Source organism: Erythrolamprus reginae, chromosome Z, assembly GCF_031021105.1.
Source record: "Erythrolamprus reginae isolate rEryReg1 chromosome Z, rEryReg1.hap1, whole genome shotgun sequence".
NCBI lineage: Eukaryota > Metazoa > Chordata > Lepidosauria > Squamata > Dipsadidae > Erythrolamprus > Erythrolamprus reginae.
In genome coordinates this window covers 143,168,924-143,186,892 of record NC_091963.1, presented here as the reverse complement: position 1 = coordinate 143,186,892, position 17,969 = coordinate 143,168,924, and the positions used below count along the sequence as shown (strand labels likewise).

At 44.6% G+C, this 17,969-nt stretch overlaps 2 protein-coding genes across 2 annotated transcripts in view; one reads left to right on the top strand and one right to left on the bottom strand.

The window, feature by feature from the left end:
* Positions 1–2,381, bottom strand: part of LOC139154428 (uncharacterized) — a 39,636-nt gene extending 37,255 nt beyond the window's left edge. Inside the window, exon 1 of the mRNA XM_070729021.1 lies at positions 2,168–2,381. Within this exon, the coding sequence (XP_070585122.1) occupies positions 2,168–2,190 (23 nt within the window). The 5' untranslated portion in view covers positions 2,191–2,381. The remainder of the gene's footprint in view (positions 1–2,167) is intronic.
* A 1,511-nt stretch (positions 2,382–3,892) lies between these two features.
* On the top strand, positions 3,893–17,081 carry RANGRF (RAN guanine nucleotide release factor). Its single transcript, XM_070726538.1, has 6 exons — positions 3,893–4,016; positions 6,717–6,808; positions 8,908–9,024; positions 12,815–12,962; positions 13,867–13,961; positions 15,927–17,081. The coding sequence occupies exons 2-6, from the start codon at positions 6,726–6,728 to the stop codon at positions 16,054–16,056; spliced, it is 573 nt and encodes a 190-aa protein (XP_070582639.1). The 5' UTR covers positions 3,893–4,016; positions 6,717–6,725; the 3' UTR covers positions 16,057–17,081.
* Positions 17,082–17,969: the final 888 nt, after the last annotated feature.

The following is a 17,969-nucleotide window of genomic DNA, read 5'->3' as shown; positions in this document are numbered from 1 at the left end:
CTAAATTGAATTAGCAAATTACTTTAGGCATGGATATATGTTTCGGGCAGAATAGCCATCTAAAGTTCGTGAAGAGATGATAAAACAGTTTTAAAATCAAGAGATTTCGCTAGGGCACCTTGGACCAATATGGCTCATTTGCCGAAGGTTTCAGGTACTGTATCTGGAAGTTGTCAAGTATAAAAGAATTCCAAATAAACAATAGCCAAATAATATTTTTATTGTGCCTATCAACCCAAGAGACAGCCAGTTTAGTGGTCAAGGCATGAGAATAGAGTTCTAGTCCGGCCTTGGACACAAAGCTAGCCAGATAACCTCTTGGGCCAGCCACAAACTCTCAGCCCTAGAAATGAGGCAATAGTAAACCACTTCAAAAGAACCTGACTTATCCAGGCAGTCACTGAGATTCATACATATGTAAATAGAAGGGGGGGGGTGGAAATTGCATTGAATGATGAGTGTGGGCACTTGTGCATGCATGATAGCACAGGCTCATGCTCTTTCAGCACCCAAGGGAAAAAATATTGCTCTAGGTTGTCCTGAGTCCAGCCTTGTTGGCTGATGCAATCTTCCCAGGTGTCATCATGTGGTGAGTTTCTGTTTGTTAGATGAGCCTGCCTGAAAGGGGTAGATCTTTGTTACCTAGAACAGACTGGCCCAGGATATTAACAAAGGGGGGAGGGAATGAGTGAGCTGGTCCCATTCCTTGATTTAACAAATTAACAGAGTTGGAAGGGACCTTGCAGGTCATCTAGTCCAAGCAGGAGATCTTAGATCTGCCTCTAACCTAGGATTGAACTCGCAATTTCTTGATTGTGAGGCAAGAGCTCCACCTCTAGGCCACATTGACAAAGGTGAAAGTTACTAGGAGTAAGTCTTTTTCTGCCTAAAATGTGTTTCTCCATTTGTTAGCCAGGGATATTCTATATATTATTCTGCCTTTTTAATATTTGCTAAAATATTTTATTCCTCTAAATGAGGGGTTGGTGCTAACTGAGAGAGGAGCGGCATACAAATCCAATAAATAAACTTCCTACAGAGGAATACAAAGCAAGCCTATGTCACAATAAATAAAAACCACAAACCATTGAAAAAGCTTGTTTTCAAAAATTATGGATACTCCATAGAAGTTTGTACGCCAACTGTTCGTCTGAAATGGACTCTCTCCAGAGCAGGGGTCCACAAACTTGGCAACTTTAAGATTTGTGGACTTCAGCTCTCAGAATTCTCCAGCCAAGCTATGATAGTTGGAGAATTCTGGGAATTGAAGTCAAGTCTTAAAATTGCCAAGTTTGAAGACTTCTGCTCTAGAGTCTCCTGCTTGAGAGGGGTAGACTAGAAGACCTCCAAGGTCCCTTCCAACTTTATTATCCTGTTATTCTACTTCATACTCTCCCACTTGGTTACAAAAACTAACCACAAACTGACCATGGCTGGGTTCACATGACCCTTTAAACCCCAAAGTAACCAAAGATAATTTAGCCTGCAGGCTGTGAAAACCCACCATCTGGTCAATTTTGGATGTTGGGCTATGCTGTGAACCCAGAATATTGGTTTAGATTAGAAGAACAGAGCTGTAACAAATATACTTCACAATTCTATAAATTATTCACAGATTTGTGCCACCTTAAAACAAAAAACTCTTAGTGGTTCAGTGTTTCACTTTCTCCAAAGAAAGCAAATTCAACTTGGGCAACAGAATGGTCAACGCCTGGAATAATCTACCGGACTCTGTTGTTACATCCTCAAACCCTCAAAGTTTCAACTTTAAAATGTCTACCATGGACCTCACTCCATTCCTAAGAGATCCGTAAGCACACCAGCTTGCCTACCATCCTTGTCTTACAACCCCCCCCCTTTTATTTCTTTTCTTTGTTCATGTTCATCACACTTGCTATCTTGTACCCTTTTGACAAACTAATAAAATAATAGTAAAGTTCATTAATGTATTTGGAAATTATATCCAACCCCCCCCCCTCCAAATTCCAAACATTCATATCTGGTTTTTAAACACATTCCAAGGTTTCCCCCCCCCCCTCAGCTTTCCTAATTTCATAAGACTTCACCAAGTTAAAATCCCCCTGACTTTTTTCTAAACAAAAATCAGACACTGCTTTTCCAGACAACCCCCACCCCTTTAAAATGAGAAATAAAACGAGCCACATACCATACAAACACGAAAGACCTCATATTGGAGAGAAAAAAGCCGTTTGCCTGTAGCACCTGGCTAATAATACATTCGTTTGTTTTTAAAAGCGCAAAAAACAAGCCCAGCTACTACTTAACTTTGCTCACAAACTCCTTATTTATATAGGTTTCCGTTTCTGGAGTTAACGAGGTTCCACCTGATTCGAGTCTTTTCTTAATTTAATATACCGCCCATCTCGGCTAAGGGGTCGGATATTAAGTGAATCATGACCAGAGAGTGGAGAAAGAGGTTTAGGGGATTCATTACAGATTCTGAGGGTGAAATACACCCATACTGTAGTTTTATTTTAATTTTCTGTTCATTGTATTATTTAATTTGTCTCACCACCTCCAAGGGAAGGCGGGGAGGGGGGGGGGGGTTAAAACCCTTAACTCGGAATTCTTCAAACTAGGCAACTTTAAGACTTGTGGACGTCAACTTCCAGAATGATCTGAGATTTCCGTAATCATGTGTATAAGTTATAAAACCATCTATATGTACGACAAAGGATTTTTTTTTTGTCTTTAGATGTCAGGTTAGATTTTTTTTTTCTTTGTAAAATAGGCAGACGTTCAACAGGGGGAGCACGTGTTTTTCCATGATACTGTACAGGAAAGCAATCCGTACAATTGTCTTTATATATATCGTTGCAATCTGAACCCAATTTTTATTTAAATGAGGCACGGCATTTCCAAAACTATGTTTAATGGAAGCAAACGATATTAATTTACGATACAGAAGGATGACTAGCGCGTGTTTTTTTTTAAAAAATCATTTCGATTGTGCCTTCCGTCCCTGTCCTATTGTCCTATTGTCGACTTTTATCATTACAGTACTTTCTATGTTATGTTTATATAAACTACTATCCTATACTGTACTTGATTGACAAGTAAAATAAATAAACTCGTGCAAAATCAGGACTGCGGTGTTCCTTCCTTCCTTCCTTCCTTCCTTCCTTCCTTCCTTCCTTCCTTCTTTCCAAAAAACCATCAACCATAGTGAGCGTTACAGAGGATATGCTCATAGTAAAATATAACAATGAAAGGGTAGAATAAAAGATATAGGTATAAGATATATCAATGGAAGAGTAGAAAGTAGGATATAGGAATAGGGGAGAGATATATAGTAATATAGAAGAGATAATTGGACAGGGGACGAGAGGCACTTCGTGCACTTATGTACGCCCCTTACTGACCTCTTAGGGATCTGGAGAGATCAACCATGGAAAGTCTAGTGGTAAAATGTTGGGGGTTAGGGGATGATACTAGAGTCAGGTAATGAGTTCCATGCTTCGATAACTCCATTGCTAAAGTCGTATTTTTTACAGTCAAGTTTGGAGCGGTTAATATTAAGTTTGAATATGTTGTGTGCTCTTGTATTGTTGTGGTTGAAGCTGAAGTAGTCTTTGACAGGCAGAATGTTGCAGCAGGAAGGAAATAAAGGGAATGGCAAACTTGACATTATTTTGAACATACTTTTAATATATAAGAAAGTAACTCTCATCCTCCGATCGCGAATTCAGAAACGTAATTTTTTTTACATCATTTTTTTAAAAAAATTATAATTCAGCGACGGCCCCTTTAAGGGGCCGTCCAAGCTCTAAACGCGTTGTTTCAAATCCGCCTCGGCGATTGGCCGAAGCACTCGTCCATCGCCTTTTTTCCGTAATCGTCACAATGGCAATTCGAGGCGCGGAGGAGAGCCGGCTTCTGATTGGTCGCTTTGTTCGCTAAATGTTCCGGCCCGGGGATGTGTGTATGAATTAATTGAAGGGAGACGTTTTAAAAGGAAGGTTGCCTCTTTGCGTGCAACCACGTGAGGCTGAAAGGTGAGTCTTTGGAAAAGGGGGAGGGAGCGTCCCGAGGTGGGTGAGTGGGTGGGTGGGTTCCTTTAGCAGTCAACTGGCCGCTTCAAAAAAAACCTTTACCTCCTCCATTGACATTATAGGTTCTTCGCATGTTTCCGGAATTCCCTGGGAGAGAATTCCTCCCATTGTGACGCAGTTACAAGGAAACCCCCTCTCCCCCCCCCCCCAAGGTTCTTTTTTTTCGTTACTTGCAGAGATTTGGAAACTATCTGGAGATATGGAAATTTGAAAAAGGGTTGGAAATTGGTTGCTGTGGCCCAGAGGTGGAACTCTTGTGTTGCAATCAGGAGGTTGTGATTTCCATCCTAGGTAGCGGCAGATATAGGTTCTCCTGCTTGGGCTGGGGGTTGGACTAGATGACCTGCAAGGTCCCTTCCATCTCTGTTAATCTATTTCCATGTCTATTTTCAAAGAGAATAGAATTTTTTATTGCCCAAGTGGGATTAGACACACAAGGAATTTGTCTTTGGTGCATATGCTCTCAGGGTACCTAAAAAAATACAGTGGTACCTCTACCTACAATCTTTTCTAAATAAGAAACGGGTGTTCAATTTTTTTGCCTCTTCTCAAGAACCATTTTCCACTTACAAACGAGCCTCGGAAACTGTAACCGGGTAAGGCAGGTAGAAGCCTCTGTGGGGCCTCTCTAGGAATCTCCTGGGAGGAAACAGGGCTGGAAAAGGTGGGGAGAAGCCTCTGTGGGGCCTCTCTAGGAATCTCCTGGGAGGAAACGGCTGGAAAAGGTGGGGAGAAGCCTCTGTGGGGCCTCTCTAGGAATCTCCTGGGAGGAAACGGCTGGAAAAGGTGGGGAGAAGCCTCTGTGGGGCCTCTCTAGGAATCTCCTGGGAGGAAACAGGGCTGGAAAAGGTGGGGAGAAGCCTCTGTGGGGCCTCTCTAGGAATCTCCTGGGAGGAAACAGGGCTGGAAAAGGTGGGGAGAAGCCTCTGTGGGGCCTCTCTAGGAATCCCCTGGGAGGAAACAGGGCTGGAAAAGGTGGGGAGAAGCCTCTGTGGGGCCTTTCTAGGAATCTCCTGGGAAGAAACAGGGCCTCCACCTTCCCTGTGGTTTCCCCAATCACATGCATTATTTGCTTTTACATTCCTATGGGGGGAAAAGCTGCTTCTTACAAACTTTTCTACTTAAGAACCTGGTCACGGAACGAATTAAGTTTGTAAGTATACCACTGCATACATTTGTCAAGAATCATGAGTTGCAACACTTAATGATTGTGATAAGGTACAAATAAGCAAAAGGAAAACAGAATAAAGAATAAATCTGGGATCTTTTGCTGTAGGCTGGAACTACAGCTCCCAGAATTCCCTAGTATTGATTGATTGATTGATTGGATTTGTATGCCGCCCCTCTCCGCAGACTCAGGGCGGCTAACAACAGCAATAAAACAGCATATAATAATAATCTTTGCCAGCTAAGAATTCTGAGTTAGTGGAGAGCAAGGTTTTAAATGAGATTGTATAGGTGGGCTTTGCCAACTGGGGCCTTAATTTCAGAACTGCGCCACCAACAGCTCAAATTAACAAAACTCGGCATTGGTGACAGGAAGGGCATCAGGCCATTTAAAAAACTCTGCAAGCTCCATTCAATTGCCCAGGCACTTCTCTTCAAGGGGTTACGGGGTCATTAGATTAAGATGATGATGATGGAGGTAGCAAAAAAAATGGTGGCTTGTGGACTCCAGAACTGTTTCTTCACTTTGATCCATCTCACTCTCAAAAAATGGTCACTCCTTTAAGAAAAAAAAAGATATTGCCGTGTTACTGATATAACCGATTCGTACAGGGGTGCAAATGTACATATTTCTTGTAATAATTGGGTTGCTATAGATTGCCATATACAGTGATACCTCGTCTTACAAATGCCTCATCATACAAACTTTTCAAGATACCCGGGTTTTAAGATTTTTTTGCCTCTTCTTACAAACTATTTTCACCTTACAAACCCACCGCCGCCGCTGGGATGCCCTGTCTCCAGACTTCCGTTGCCAGTGAAGCACCTGTGCTTTAATAAGCACAGTCCAAAGGTGGGATTTCCCAATGAGTGATACCTCGTCTTACAAATTGCAGCATCGCAAAAACACAGAGGTCCGGAGGTGGGGTTTCGAGGACTTCGGTGTTTTTGTGATGCTGCAATTTCACTGATGCTCCCGTCACTGGGAAACCCCACCTCTGGACATTTGTTGCCAGCGAAGTGCTCGTTTTTGCGATGCTGGGATTCCCCTGCAGCATCGCAAAAACACAGAAGTCCGGAGGTGGGGTTTCCCATGGAGAGGAGCCTCAGGGGAATCCCAGCAGCGCAAAAACGGGCGCTTCGGCTGGCAAAAGGGGTGAATTTTGGGCTTGCACACATTAATCGCTTTTCCATTGATTCCTATGGGAAACATTGTTTCGTCTTACAAACTTTTCACCTTAAGAACCTTGTCCCGGAACCAGTTAAGTTTGTAAGACAAGGTATCACTGTATTTTATTTTGTGCCTTTAAGTGTAGGTTCCCAAAAAGACTCTACCCACTTTTTTCCACCTGGCTGCGAAGAAAGGAAGCTATGCAAAAACTTGGCAGTTTGCATCGCACCCTGGTCTGCCAGCTACCATTTTGTGTGTGTGACTGTAGATCTCCCAACACATCTGTCCTTTGGTTTGTCTTGTAGGCAACGACCATGGCGGTTGAAGAGACCCAAGAAAGCCACCTTTTCGGGGGTGCCTTTTCAGCTTGCCTTCCTCCTGGAAGTCTGGATATCAGGTGGGTTGGGTTCTTGCCCTGACCAGCCTGGATGGGTGTCAACAGACTCAAACTCAACCCGGATAAGACGGAGTGGCTGTGGGTTTTGCCTCCCAAGGACAATTCCATCTGTCCGTCCATCACCCTGGGGGGGGGATATTATTGACCCTCTCAGAGAGGGTCTGCAACTTGGGCGTCCTCCTCGATCCACAGCTCACATTAGAGAACCATCTTTCAGCTGTGGTGAGGGGGGCGTTTTCCCAGGTTCGCCTGGTGCACCAGTTGCGGCCCTATCTGGATCGGGAGTCACTGCTCACAGTCACTCATGCCCTCATCACCTCGAGGTTCGACTACTGTAACGCTCTCTACATGGGGCTACCTTTGAAAAATGTTCGGAAACTTCAGATCGTGCAGAATGCAGCTGCGAGAGCAATCATGGGCTTTCCCAAATATGCCCATGTTACACCAGCACTCCGCAGTCTGCATTGGTTGCCGATCAATTTCTGGGCACAATTCAAAGTGTTGGTTATGACCTATAAAGCCCTTCATGGCATTGGACCAGAATATCTCCGAGACCGCCTTCTACTGCACGAATCCCAGCGACCGATTAGGTCCCACAGAGTTGGTCTTCTCCGGGTCCCATCAACTAAACAATGTCGGTTGGCGGGCCCCAGGGGAAGAGCCTTCTCTGTGGCGGCCCCGACTCTGGAACCAGCTTCCCCCAGAGATTAGAACTGCCCCTACCCTCCTGGCCTTTCGTAAACTCCTCAAGACCCACCTTTGTCCTCAGGCATGGGGGAATTGAGATGTCTCCCCCGGGCCTATGTAATTTATGTATGGTATGTTTGTAGGTATGTTTGCTTAAAAATGTTTTTTTTTTAACTATTTTAAATTTTAAATTGTATATTATTAGATTTGTTTTGAATTGTTTTATTGTGTTGTGAGTCGCCCCGAGTCCATGGAAAGGGGCGGCATACAAATCTAATAAATAAATAAATAAATAAATCTCCCCAGATGAGGTCGTTCTGGCTTTCCCACCAGCCTCTAGGCTTCCCAACGCAACTCGTGGGTTAAACAAAAGTCTTTCTGGTTTGGAAATAACCTTTACATTGATGGATTACAGGAATTCAGTAGTCTAGTCCAGGTGTGCCAAACTCAAGACCAGTCGATCGGATCCGGCCTACGGGGTGCTTAGCTCTGGCCTGCAGGGCTACCCTGAAAATAGTGAAGGATTGGCCCGTGGTGGCTCTGCCGGGGAAAGTGGGCCCGGAGGGGCTGCGCGTGGCTCTCCTGAGCTACAATTTCAGTGGCAGAGGGTTGCAGGGGGCCGTTGTATCCCAAAACAGAGCTCGAGAGCCCGGTTTCATGGGCAAAGTGTTTGGGATTCTTACAGGTGCTCCTGACACGAGTGACATCCAGGAAGTTCTGACAGGTTCTGGAGAACCGGTAGTGGACATTTTGAGTAGCTAGACTGGCTGTCCCAAGGAATTTATTTATTTATTAGATTTGTATGCCGCCCTTCTCCGAGGACTCGGGGCGGCTCACAGCATATAATATAACAGTACAGTACAAGGGCAAATCGAATTAAATTTAAAATTACAATCTAAAAATCCAATATTTAAAAACAATCATACTAGTTCAAGCATACAACATATATCTCATTTCGTTGGCCCGGCGGCTGAGACCTAATTACACGAAGCCTAGCGAAATGGGTGAGTCTTACGACTCTTACGGAAGGCAAGAAGGGTGGGGGCAGTGCAAATCTCCAGGGGGAGCTGATTCCAGAGGGCCGGGGCCCCCACAGAGAAGGCTCTTCTCTTAGGCCCAGCCAAGTGACATTGTCTGGCTGGCAGGACCAGGAGAAGGCCGACTCTGTGGGATTTAATCGGAATGGGGAGGGAATTGGGATTTTGCAATATCCTTCCCCCTCTAGCATAGCTGGCTGGAAAATTCTGGGAGTTGAAGTCCAGAAGTCTTAAAGTTGCCAAGTTTGGGGACCCCTGATATAGACAGTGACCTGTTTCTTGGGTCTTTAGAAGATCCACGTACTCACAAAGCACGTACTCACAAAGACGTAGAGACCCTAACTTCTTCTCCCCGTCTATGTCTTAACTTCGCAGCGAAATGCGTCAGGTTCCCGACAACCAGGAGGTCTTCGTTCACCCTGACACAGATCAAAGTGTCATCGTGGAACTGCTAGAATACCAAGCAGAGGTGCCAGATGAAAACGCTGCCAGGTATGTGGTGCGAAGTTGGACATTTCATTGCAGGACAGGTTGGTGCTGGAATTTCAAGCCCGCAGGTATAAAAAAACGAGTCCCAGGACAAAATTACACGCTTAATGTAATTGGGCAAACCAGATTTCACTTAAGACCCCTGTTACTAGCGTAACACCTGCATTGATTCACCTAATAGCAGCGGCAGGAAAGTTCGTAAAATGGGATAAACTCACTCAACAACCGAAGATAGGGGCACAGCCATGGTCATAAGTCAAGGACTGGTCGTATGTTATTTTAATTAGAGGCCATGAAGGCAGAAATTAATGGACTTCTCTCCAAATATTCTAGAAAGCAAATGTTTCCAGACTGGCTCACTTCCAAGATAAGCAATTATTAAGCTGTATTGTATTGTATTATATTGCACTGCACTGCACTGCACTGTATTGCACTGCACTGCACTGCACTAGCATTAGCATTAATATAGTAATTAATTGTACTACAGGAGACCAATTGCTGAGCGCTTGGCAGGGAAGGGGATGTAGCTCAGTGGTAGAACGCATGCTTTGCATGTATGAGGTCTTGGGTTCAATCCCCAGCTTCTCTCCACTTTTACAACTCCCTTGGGCGGGAAGAAATGACAAAATGTCACCTCTAGGTGGCAGCACTTAGTTGAGCTTGGCTGATCTGTGGGAAGCCAGCATCAAGAACTTTTAAATTCTTGGCTGCAGTCCTGTTTGGGTCCTCTTAAAAAATAAGGAAAACTGTGAGCAAACTGGAGGACAGTTAGGGTGCTGAACTACAAGGGTTATAGGGCAAGTTGTTACACCCCCCTCCCTTTCATGGCTTCCCTGCATGCTTAAAACAAGTACATTGATACCTTGTCTTACAAACTTAATTGGTTCCGGGACAAGGTTCTTAAGGTGAAAAGTTTGTAAGACGAAACAATGTTTCCCATAGGAATCAATGGAAAAGCGATTAATGCGTGCAAGCCCAAAATTCACCCCTTTTGCCAGCCAAAGCGCCTGTTTTTGTGCTGCTGGGATTCCCCTGAGGCTCCCCTCCATGGGAAATCCCACCTCTGGACTTCTGTTGCCAGCGAAGGACCCGTTTTTGCGCTGCTGGGATTCCCCTGCAGCATCACAAAAACACGGAAGTCCAGAGGTGGGGTTTCTCATGGAGGGGAGCCTCAGGGGAATCCCAACAGTGCAAAAACGGGTGCTTCACTGGCAATGGAAGTCTAGAGTTGGGGCATCCCAGCTGCGGCGGTGGGTTTGTAAGGTGAAAATAGTTTGTAAGAAGAGGCAAAAAAACCTTAAACCCCGGGTTTGTATCTTGAAAAGTTTGTATGATGAGGCGTTTGTAAGACGAGGTATCACTGTATTCCTACAAAGTGATAGACTTCCGACTTGCTATATTGAGCCAAAAGTTCGAAAGGATTCTTGGTCCGCTTAAAAATTGCTACGAGAAATATGCTGTTATTACTATAGTATTATTAAATTTATTATCCATCTGTCTCACCATGAAGCTACTTGAGGCGGTTTAACGACTATAAAAACCCCCATGAAAAATAAAAAGGAAAATTAAACAAAGTGAAAAGTAGAATAATTAGAACAAAAAAAACATCTCTGTGTGTTTGTGTGTCTCTGTCTGTCTCTTTCCGTCTGTCTCTGTGTCTCTTAATGCCTCTCTGTCTCTATGTCTCATTCTGTGTCTCTTGTCTCTCTCCTAATGCTGATTTTGAGAGGTTAAGGATAATAAGATTATAGGTAATCCTCAATTTAAAACAGTTCATTTAGTGACCAGCATTAGACCAGCATTGAAAAAAGTAACTAATGACCACTTTTTAAACTTTAGATTGTTGCAGCCTTCCTACGGTCACATAATCAAAATTCAGATGTTTGGCAGCCGTCTCATATTTATGACAGTTGCAGTGTCCCGGGATCATGTGATTTCCCCTGTTATGACTTTCTGACAAGCAAAATCAATGGGGAAGCCAGATTCACTTAAGGATCCGTGTTCCTAGCTTCACTCTGGCAGTGAACTCTGGCACGCTCTCTACATGGGGCTACCTTTGAAAAGTGTTCGGAAACTTCAGATCGTGCAGAACGCAGCCGCGAGAGCCATCGTGGGGCTTCCCAGATTCGCCCACGTTTCTACAACACTCCGTGGCCTGCATTGGCTGCCGATCAGTTTCCGGTCACAATTCAAAGTGTTGGTCATGACCTTTAAAGCCCTACATGGCATTGGACCAGAATACCTCCGGAACCGCCTACTACCGCACGAATCCCAGCGGCCAATAAGGTCCCACAGAGTCGGCCTTCTCCGGGTCCCGTCGACTAAACAATGTCGTCTGGCGGGCCCCAGGGGAAGAGCCTTCTCTGTGGCGGCCCCGGCCCTCTGGAATCAACTCCCCCCGGAGATTAGAACTGCTCCCACCCTCCTTGTCTTCCGTAAACTATTTAAGACCCATCTATACCGCCAGGCATGGGGGATTTGAGACACCTTTCCCCCAGGCTTATTATAATTTATGTTTGGTATGTATGTGTTGTTTGGTTTTTTAAATTGATAGGGTTTTTAGTTTTTTCTTAATATTAGATTTGTGCCTGTACAATATTGTTTTATCGCTTGTTGTGAGCCGCCCCGAGTCTTCGGAGAGGGGCGGCATACAAATCTAATAAATTATTATTATTATTATTATTATTATTATTATTATTATTATTATTATTAATTTATTGGATTTGTATGCCGCCCCTCTCCGCAGACTCAACAATTGCAAGAAAGGTCTTAATATGGAGCAAAATTCACTGCTGAGCAACATAAATTTTCCACTCAATTGGGGTCATCAGTTAGGTCCCATCAGTTAAGTCCCACAGAGTGGATCTTCTCCGGGTCCCGTCAACTGAACAATGTCGCTTGGCGGGACCCAGGGGAAGAGCCTTCTCTGTGGCGGCCCCGGCCCTCTGGAACCAACTCCCCCCAGAGATTAGAATTGCCTCCACCCTCCTTGCCTTTCGTAAGCTTCTTAAAACCCACCTCTGCCGCCAGGCATGGCGGAACTGAGATACTCTTTCCCCCTAGGCCTTTACAATTTTATGCATGGTAGGTCTGTATGTATGTTTGGTTTTATAATAAGGGGTTTTAACTGTTTTAATATTGGATTGTTATGTGCTGTTTTTATTACTGTTGTTAGCCACCCTGAGTCTACGGAGAGGGGCGGCATACAAATCCAATAAATAATGTCAAGCTTCAAAATTATGTTTTCGCTGTTAAAACTATTTATCGCATCTCAGCTTGTCAAACAAACCAGGGAGGAGGGAAAGGGGAGATGGAATGTAGGCTCCATAACATCAAGACGCCAATCTTGAGAACCAAGGACACTTCGGCTGGTGTTTGCCAAAACCAAGACTTTTTCTCATAACAATATCAGGAGGCTCCATCGGACAATGTGACCTGGTCTAATAGCGGGGAGGAGAATTCAAACTTTAACTATGTGGGTTTGCAGGGGAAATGGTTAGATCTGGTTTTGCCCTCATCTTTGCCAAAATGATGTACCCAATAAAGTTTTGCATTAAGAGATTGGATTGCCTCGGCCCCGCTTGCTTTAGTTGGGTTCGTCAGACACAATAACCTGAGGACTATTTCTATAAAAATAGTCCTTAGCATGTTCGTCTATGAAATTTTGGGATGGGGTTCCCCTAAAGTAGTCTGAGCTGTGGATAAAGGTTGCCTCCTACTGGGGATTCATTGGTGGGTGGATCAATGAGCAATATCCACCCATCCTTTTTTTTCAACCACCCCATGTCGCCAGGTATCATTTTGAAGACATTGCGAGCAGCTCAGACAGTTCAGAGATTTTGAGCGAAGAACAGTTTCCGCTGGCTCCCCTGGCATTTGAAGGCTGCAGCAGTGCCTGGAAACTTACGTGCCGCCAGGACATTGCTAAATTTAATGAGGAGGTGAGTGGCAAGATTACCCATTTCCTAAGCGTGGCCTGCCGGCTGGCCAAACTTTATTCTGAACATTTTTCTGCAATGGTGGTTTTACAGGTTCAACCACCTGTGGAGGGCAAACAAGCAAAGGTCTTAAGTATAAAACATATCAGGAAAGACTTAATGAACTCAATCTGTAGAGTCTGGAGGACAGAAGGAAAAGTGGGGACATGATCGAAACATTTAAATATGTCAAAGGATTAAATAAGGTCCAGGAGGGAAGTGTTTTTAATAGGAAAGTGAACACAAGAACAAGGGGACACAATCTGAAGTTAGTTGGGGGAAAGATCAAAAGCAAAGTGAGAAAATATTATTTTATTGAAAGAGTAGTAGATCCTTGGAACAAACTTCCAGCAGACGTGGTAGATAAATCCACAGTAACTGAATTTAAACATGCCTGGGATAAACATATATCCATCCTAAGATTAAATACAGGAAATAGTATAAGGGCAGACTAGATGGACCATGAGGTCTTTTTCTGCCGTCAGTCTTCTATGTTTCTATATATATTATGGTCACATATGGTTATGGTCATATATTGAAGACTACATGTACCTGTGTTTCTTTCCTGCCCTGGTATTTATCTAATTCAGACAGGAAGCAAAGCTCTTTTCGTTGTGCTCAATTGAAGTATTATTTTTTATTAATTTGACTTCTATGCCGCCTAATCCCAAAGGAATGGGCCATGATTGGCTTGCATAAGAGAAACAAAGAACCTGATTCTGCCCCCTCCCTGTGAATATGCCCTTCTTTTAAAGAAGAGGCGCTAGCCCTCATGATGTTGAAAGCCGGCTTTCATCTACCATCGGTATAAAATGGGAGGCTTCAGGTAGGCCTGATGGATTCCTTGTTCCTGTTTTCTGACCCGCAGGCCAGAAACACTGTGTGTGTGCATTTGGTGCTGCTGCGCCTACCCCAGTACGAAACGGATCTGCTTATCACCTTCAACAACCCCATCTGGATTAAGTGAGTGTGCCTTAATTCTCTCCTCTGCCTGCCACAAGGTTATAACCACTATCTTCTCTGGGCAGAAGTGGGGTTCACATAATTTCTCTACCAGTTTGCCGAGTACCAACAATTATTTTATTATTATTATTATTTATTGGATTTGTATGCCGCTCCTCTCCGTAGACTCGGGGCGGCTAACAACAATGATAAAAACAGCATGTAACGATCCAATACTAAAACAACTAAAAACCCTTATTATAAAACCAAACATACACACAAGCATAAATTGTAATGGCCTAGGGGGAAGGGATATCTCCACTTCTCCATGCCTGGTGGTATAAGTGAGTCTTGAGTAGTTTACGAAAGACAGGGAGGGTGGGGGCAGTTCTAATCTCCGGGGGGGAGTTGGTTCCAGAGGGCCGGGGCCGCCACAGAGAAGGCTCTTCCCCTGGGGCCCGCCAAATGACAGTTTAGTCGACGGGACCCGGAGAAGGCCAACTCCGTGGGACCTTATCGGTCGCTGGGATTTGTGCGGTAGCAGGCGGTTCCGGAGGTCCAATGCCATGTAGGGCTTTAAAGGTCATAACCAACACTTTGAATTGTGACCGGAAACTGATCGGCAGCCAATGCAAGCCCTGGAGTGTTGTAGAAACGTGGGGGAATCTTGGAAGCCCCACAATGGCTCTCGCGGCTGCGTTCTGCACGATCTGAAGTTTCCGAACACTTTTCAAAGGTAGCCCCATGTAGAGAGCGTTGCAGTAATCGAACCTCGAGGTGATGAGGGCATGAGCGACTGTGAGCAATGACTCCCTGTCCAAATAGGGCTGCAACTGATGCACCAGGCGAACCTGGGCAAACGCCCTCCTCGCCACAGCCGAAAGATGATGTTCCAATGTGAGCTGTGGATCGAGGAGGAAGCCCAAGTTGCGAACCCTCTCTGAGGGGGTCAGTAGTTCCCCCCCCCCAGGGTAATGGACGGACAGATGGAATTGTCCTTGGGAGGCAAGACCCACAGCCACTCCGTCTGTGACAATGTGACAATCGCAACTGACAAGTAACGTTGGTTCTTACCTGATACGTTCTAGTTGTTTGGCTGGAGCATCCATTCCATCTCGAGTTCTTTGGGTTGGCAGTCCGGTATCCACAGTGGTTGTCTTGGTTGTCAATACTTTTGCCTTCAAGTTGCTCAAAAAACTGGAGAAGCCAGCCAAGCAGAGGGGCGTGACCAGGAAATTATTTTGACCAAGTCTCCTAACAACAAAAGTCATTATCCACAGGAGGATGCTCCAGCCAAGCAACTAGAAGGACCGTATCGGATAAGAACCAACGTTCCATTACAGGGCTATGAAAAAAAGGCAGTGAAAATTAAGAGGTTGGCTTCCGACTTTTGAGAGGCATCTCCATTAAATGCAACCTCAGCTCAATATGAAGGGGGGTTTGGGGTCTTTAAAAGATTTGCAATAATTTTCTTAAGACTGTTTGAAAGGCCACTCTTATTTCCCTCCAAATTGTCCTCAACTTACAACCGTTCGTTTAGCAATGGCTCAAACGGAGTGAATTACAATCGTTTTTCACTTAGGGCGGTTGTAGCAACCCGGTGGCCACATTATCAAAATTCGGGCGTGTGGCATTCGGTTCATTATGTTCGCCATCTTTTGCCACCTTCTGACAAGCCAAGGTGATGGGAAAGCCAGATTCACTTAACAACCATGCTGACTTAACAATGGCAGTGATTTACTTAACAACGGTGGCAAGCAAGGTCATAAAATGGGGCAAAATTCACCCAAGGACGAAAGTTAGAGGTTCAATTGTGGCTTTAACTCCAGGGTTTAAGTCCCATCATATTGGGGAAGGGTTTGCCTGCTCTGAAGACTGCCAGCTGATGACCGTGTGGGTTTAGGGACATAATTTTGTGATTCTGCCCAGTGATGACCAATTCTTTTGTTTTTCTTTCTCTTTTTCTTTCCTTTCTTTCTGAGACAGCCCTCTAAGTTCCAGTGCTGTGCAAAATACAGAGGTCCCCTTGGCACTTTCTCAACCGCCGTGGACAGCGGAACATTTTTACGCTTTTGTGTGCAGCTTGCGGCTCCTGAATCCTGGTGTGTTTGGTTAAAGGACAGTTCTGTCTTCACTTGCCAGAAATCCAGTGCGGCTGTGATCCTGGATCCCTTTGTTATGCAGACCATCAAATGAGCATGATGGCTGTGGTATCTGGAACTTTTTCCATACCCAGACGGAGGAAAGAGGAGATGGACATTGAATGCCAATGGACGTGCTCTTGGCTAAAAAGCAGTTTTGGCAACCAACTTCCCTTTAGGATTGTATTGGGCTAGTGGTTTTCAAACTTGGTGACTTTAAGAGGGTGTGGGACAGTGTTTTTCAAAGTTGGCAACTTTAAGACATATGGACTTTAACTCCCAGAATTCCCCAGTCAGCCATGGGGGGGGAAAGCCAAACAAAAGTCCATGTGTCTTAAAGTGTCATTTTACTCACCTCTCCATCTATTTCCTGATGTCCTTCTACGGGTGATCCAAGCCAACTAGGTTACCTACCATTCTCAAGTTTACAATTTACCTCTCATTTTTGATATATACCTCTCACAGTAATGGAAAGAGCACAAACCCGACAAATAATTACACATCCAACAAACTGCCAGAGATGCTTTTTATTTGGGTTAGCCATAAGTTCTGGACATGGCGCCAGTGGCTTTCTCGTCCTCGGATGATTAAAGAAAATAAACGTAAAAACAGAAGAAAATTTGCCGCAAGCAAAACTGCTTCTTCCATTATCTTTTTTCTCCTTCCTTCAAATGTCACCTCTTCCAAAAAGCTTTGTGGTTGCTTGCAAGTTGATCATGTTCTTGTATGTCAAGTGACACAGAGGCCAACTGGAGCTAGTTTCTTTAAAAATTAAAAATCAACCTTTGAAAATATAGTGGCCTTTTTCTTCCTCCCCAAATGTGTTAGAAATCTCATGCTTCACACGTTGTGTGCAGGCATCATCTCTTAGCAACACCATTGCTATGTCCAAGTGTGGATTGGAGCAGCCACTTGGTGCCTTTCTCCCTTTTAAATGGATCCTTTATGCTTCAGGTTCTGCTGCTTGATTAAAATAAACACAAAAGTTTTACCTACCTTACTTGGTATTAAATTCCTTGTGTCCCGTTTGTAACCTCCAATTGGGCAACACGATGCATCGTCAAGGTAAGAATTTTTGGATTGGTGCACCTCAAAACTGGGTTGATTTACAGAATGTGTCCAAAAATCCCGTCCCTATCATTTTCTGGGATGGCAAAATGATGGTTTATTTGTTAGCAGGGTATCATTTGCAAGGAAATCATGGCCGGATGTTAGATTGAGAGAGGCAAAACCACTCCGGGAGGAGAGAGAGTTTGTAGATATTATTCACGTGACTCTGGAGAGCTGCTCCTCCTGCGCAGACTGGAAACTGCCATTTTTGTGACCGGCCAGAGTGTAGGACGAGTTCCGACACAGACTTTTTACAAACACTAAAACTGAATTGAGGCCCATTTCTTGATCAGTTTCTTCCTTTCCGTGTTGGTTAAAACCTCCAGACCAGAAAGGTATTCCCTGTATTCACCGGTGAGTTTCTCATCCTTAGAGGATGACATCAATTCAATTTAAAAAAAAAAAAAATGAAAATCCAGTGGTACCTCAAGATACGAACCCCTCGTCTTACGAACAACTCGTGATACGAACCCGGGGTTCAGAAAAATTTTGCCTCTTCTTACGAACTTTTTTCGAGTTACGAACCGGCGTTCGGAGACTGCTGGGAAGCCGCGCGGCTGTTTTAAAAGGTGACAGCCGGGCGGCGGGGCTCCCCAGAAGCCTCCCGAACGCCGGTTCGTAACTCGAACAAAGTTCGTAAGAAGAGGCAAAATTTTGCTGAACCCCGGGTTCGGTTCGGGAGGTTGCTGGGAAGCCCCCCAGGCCGGGTGCGACCTTTTAAAACAGCCGTGCCGCTTCCCAGCTGTCTCCCAAAGCCGAATGCGGAAGTTCGGCTTTA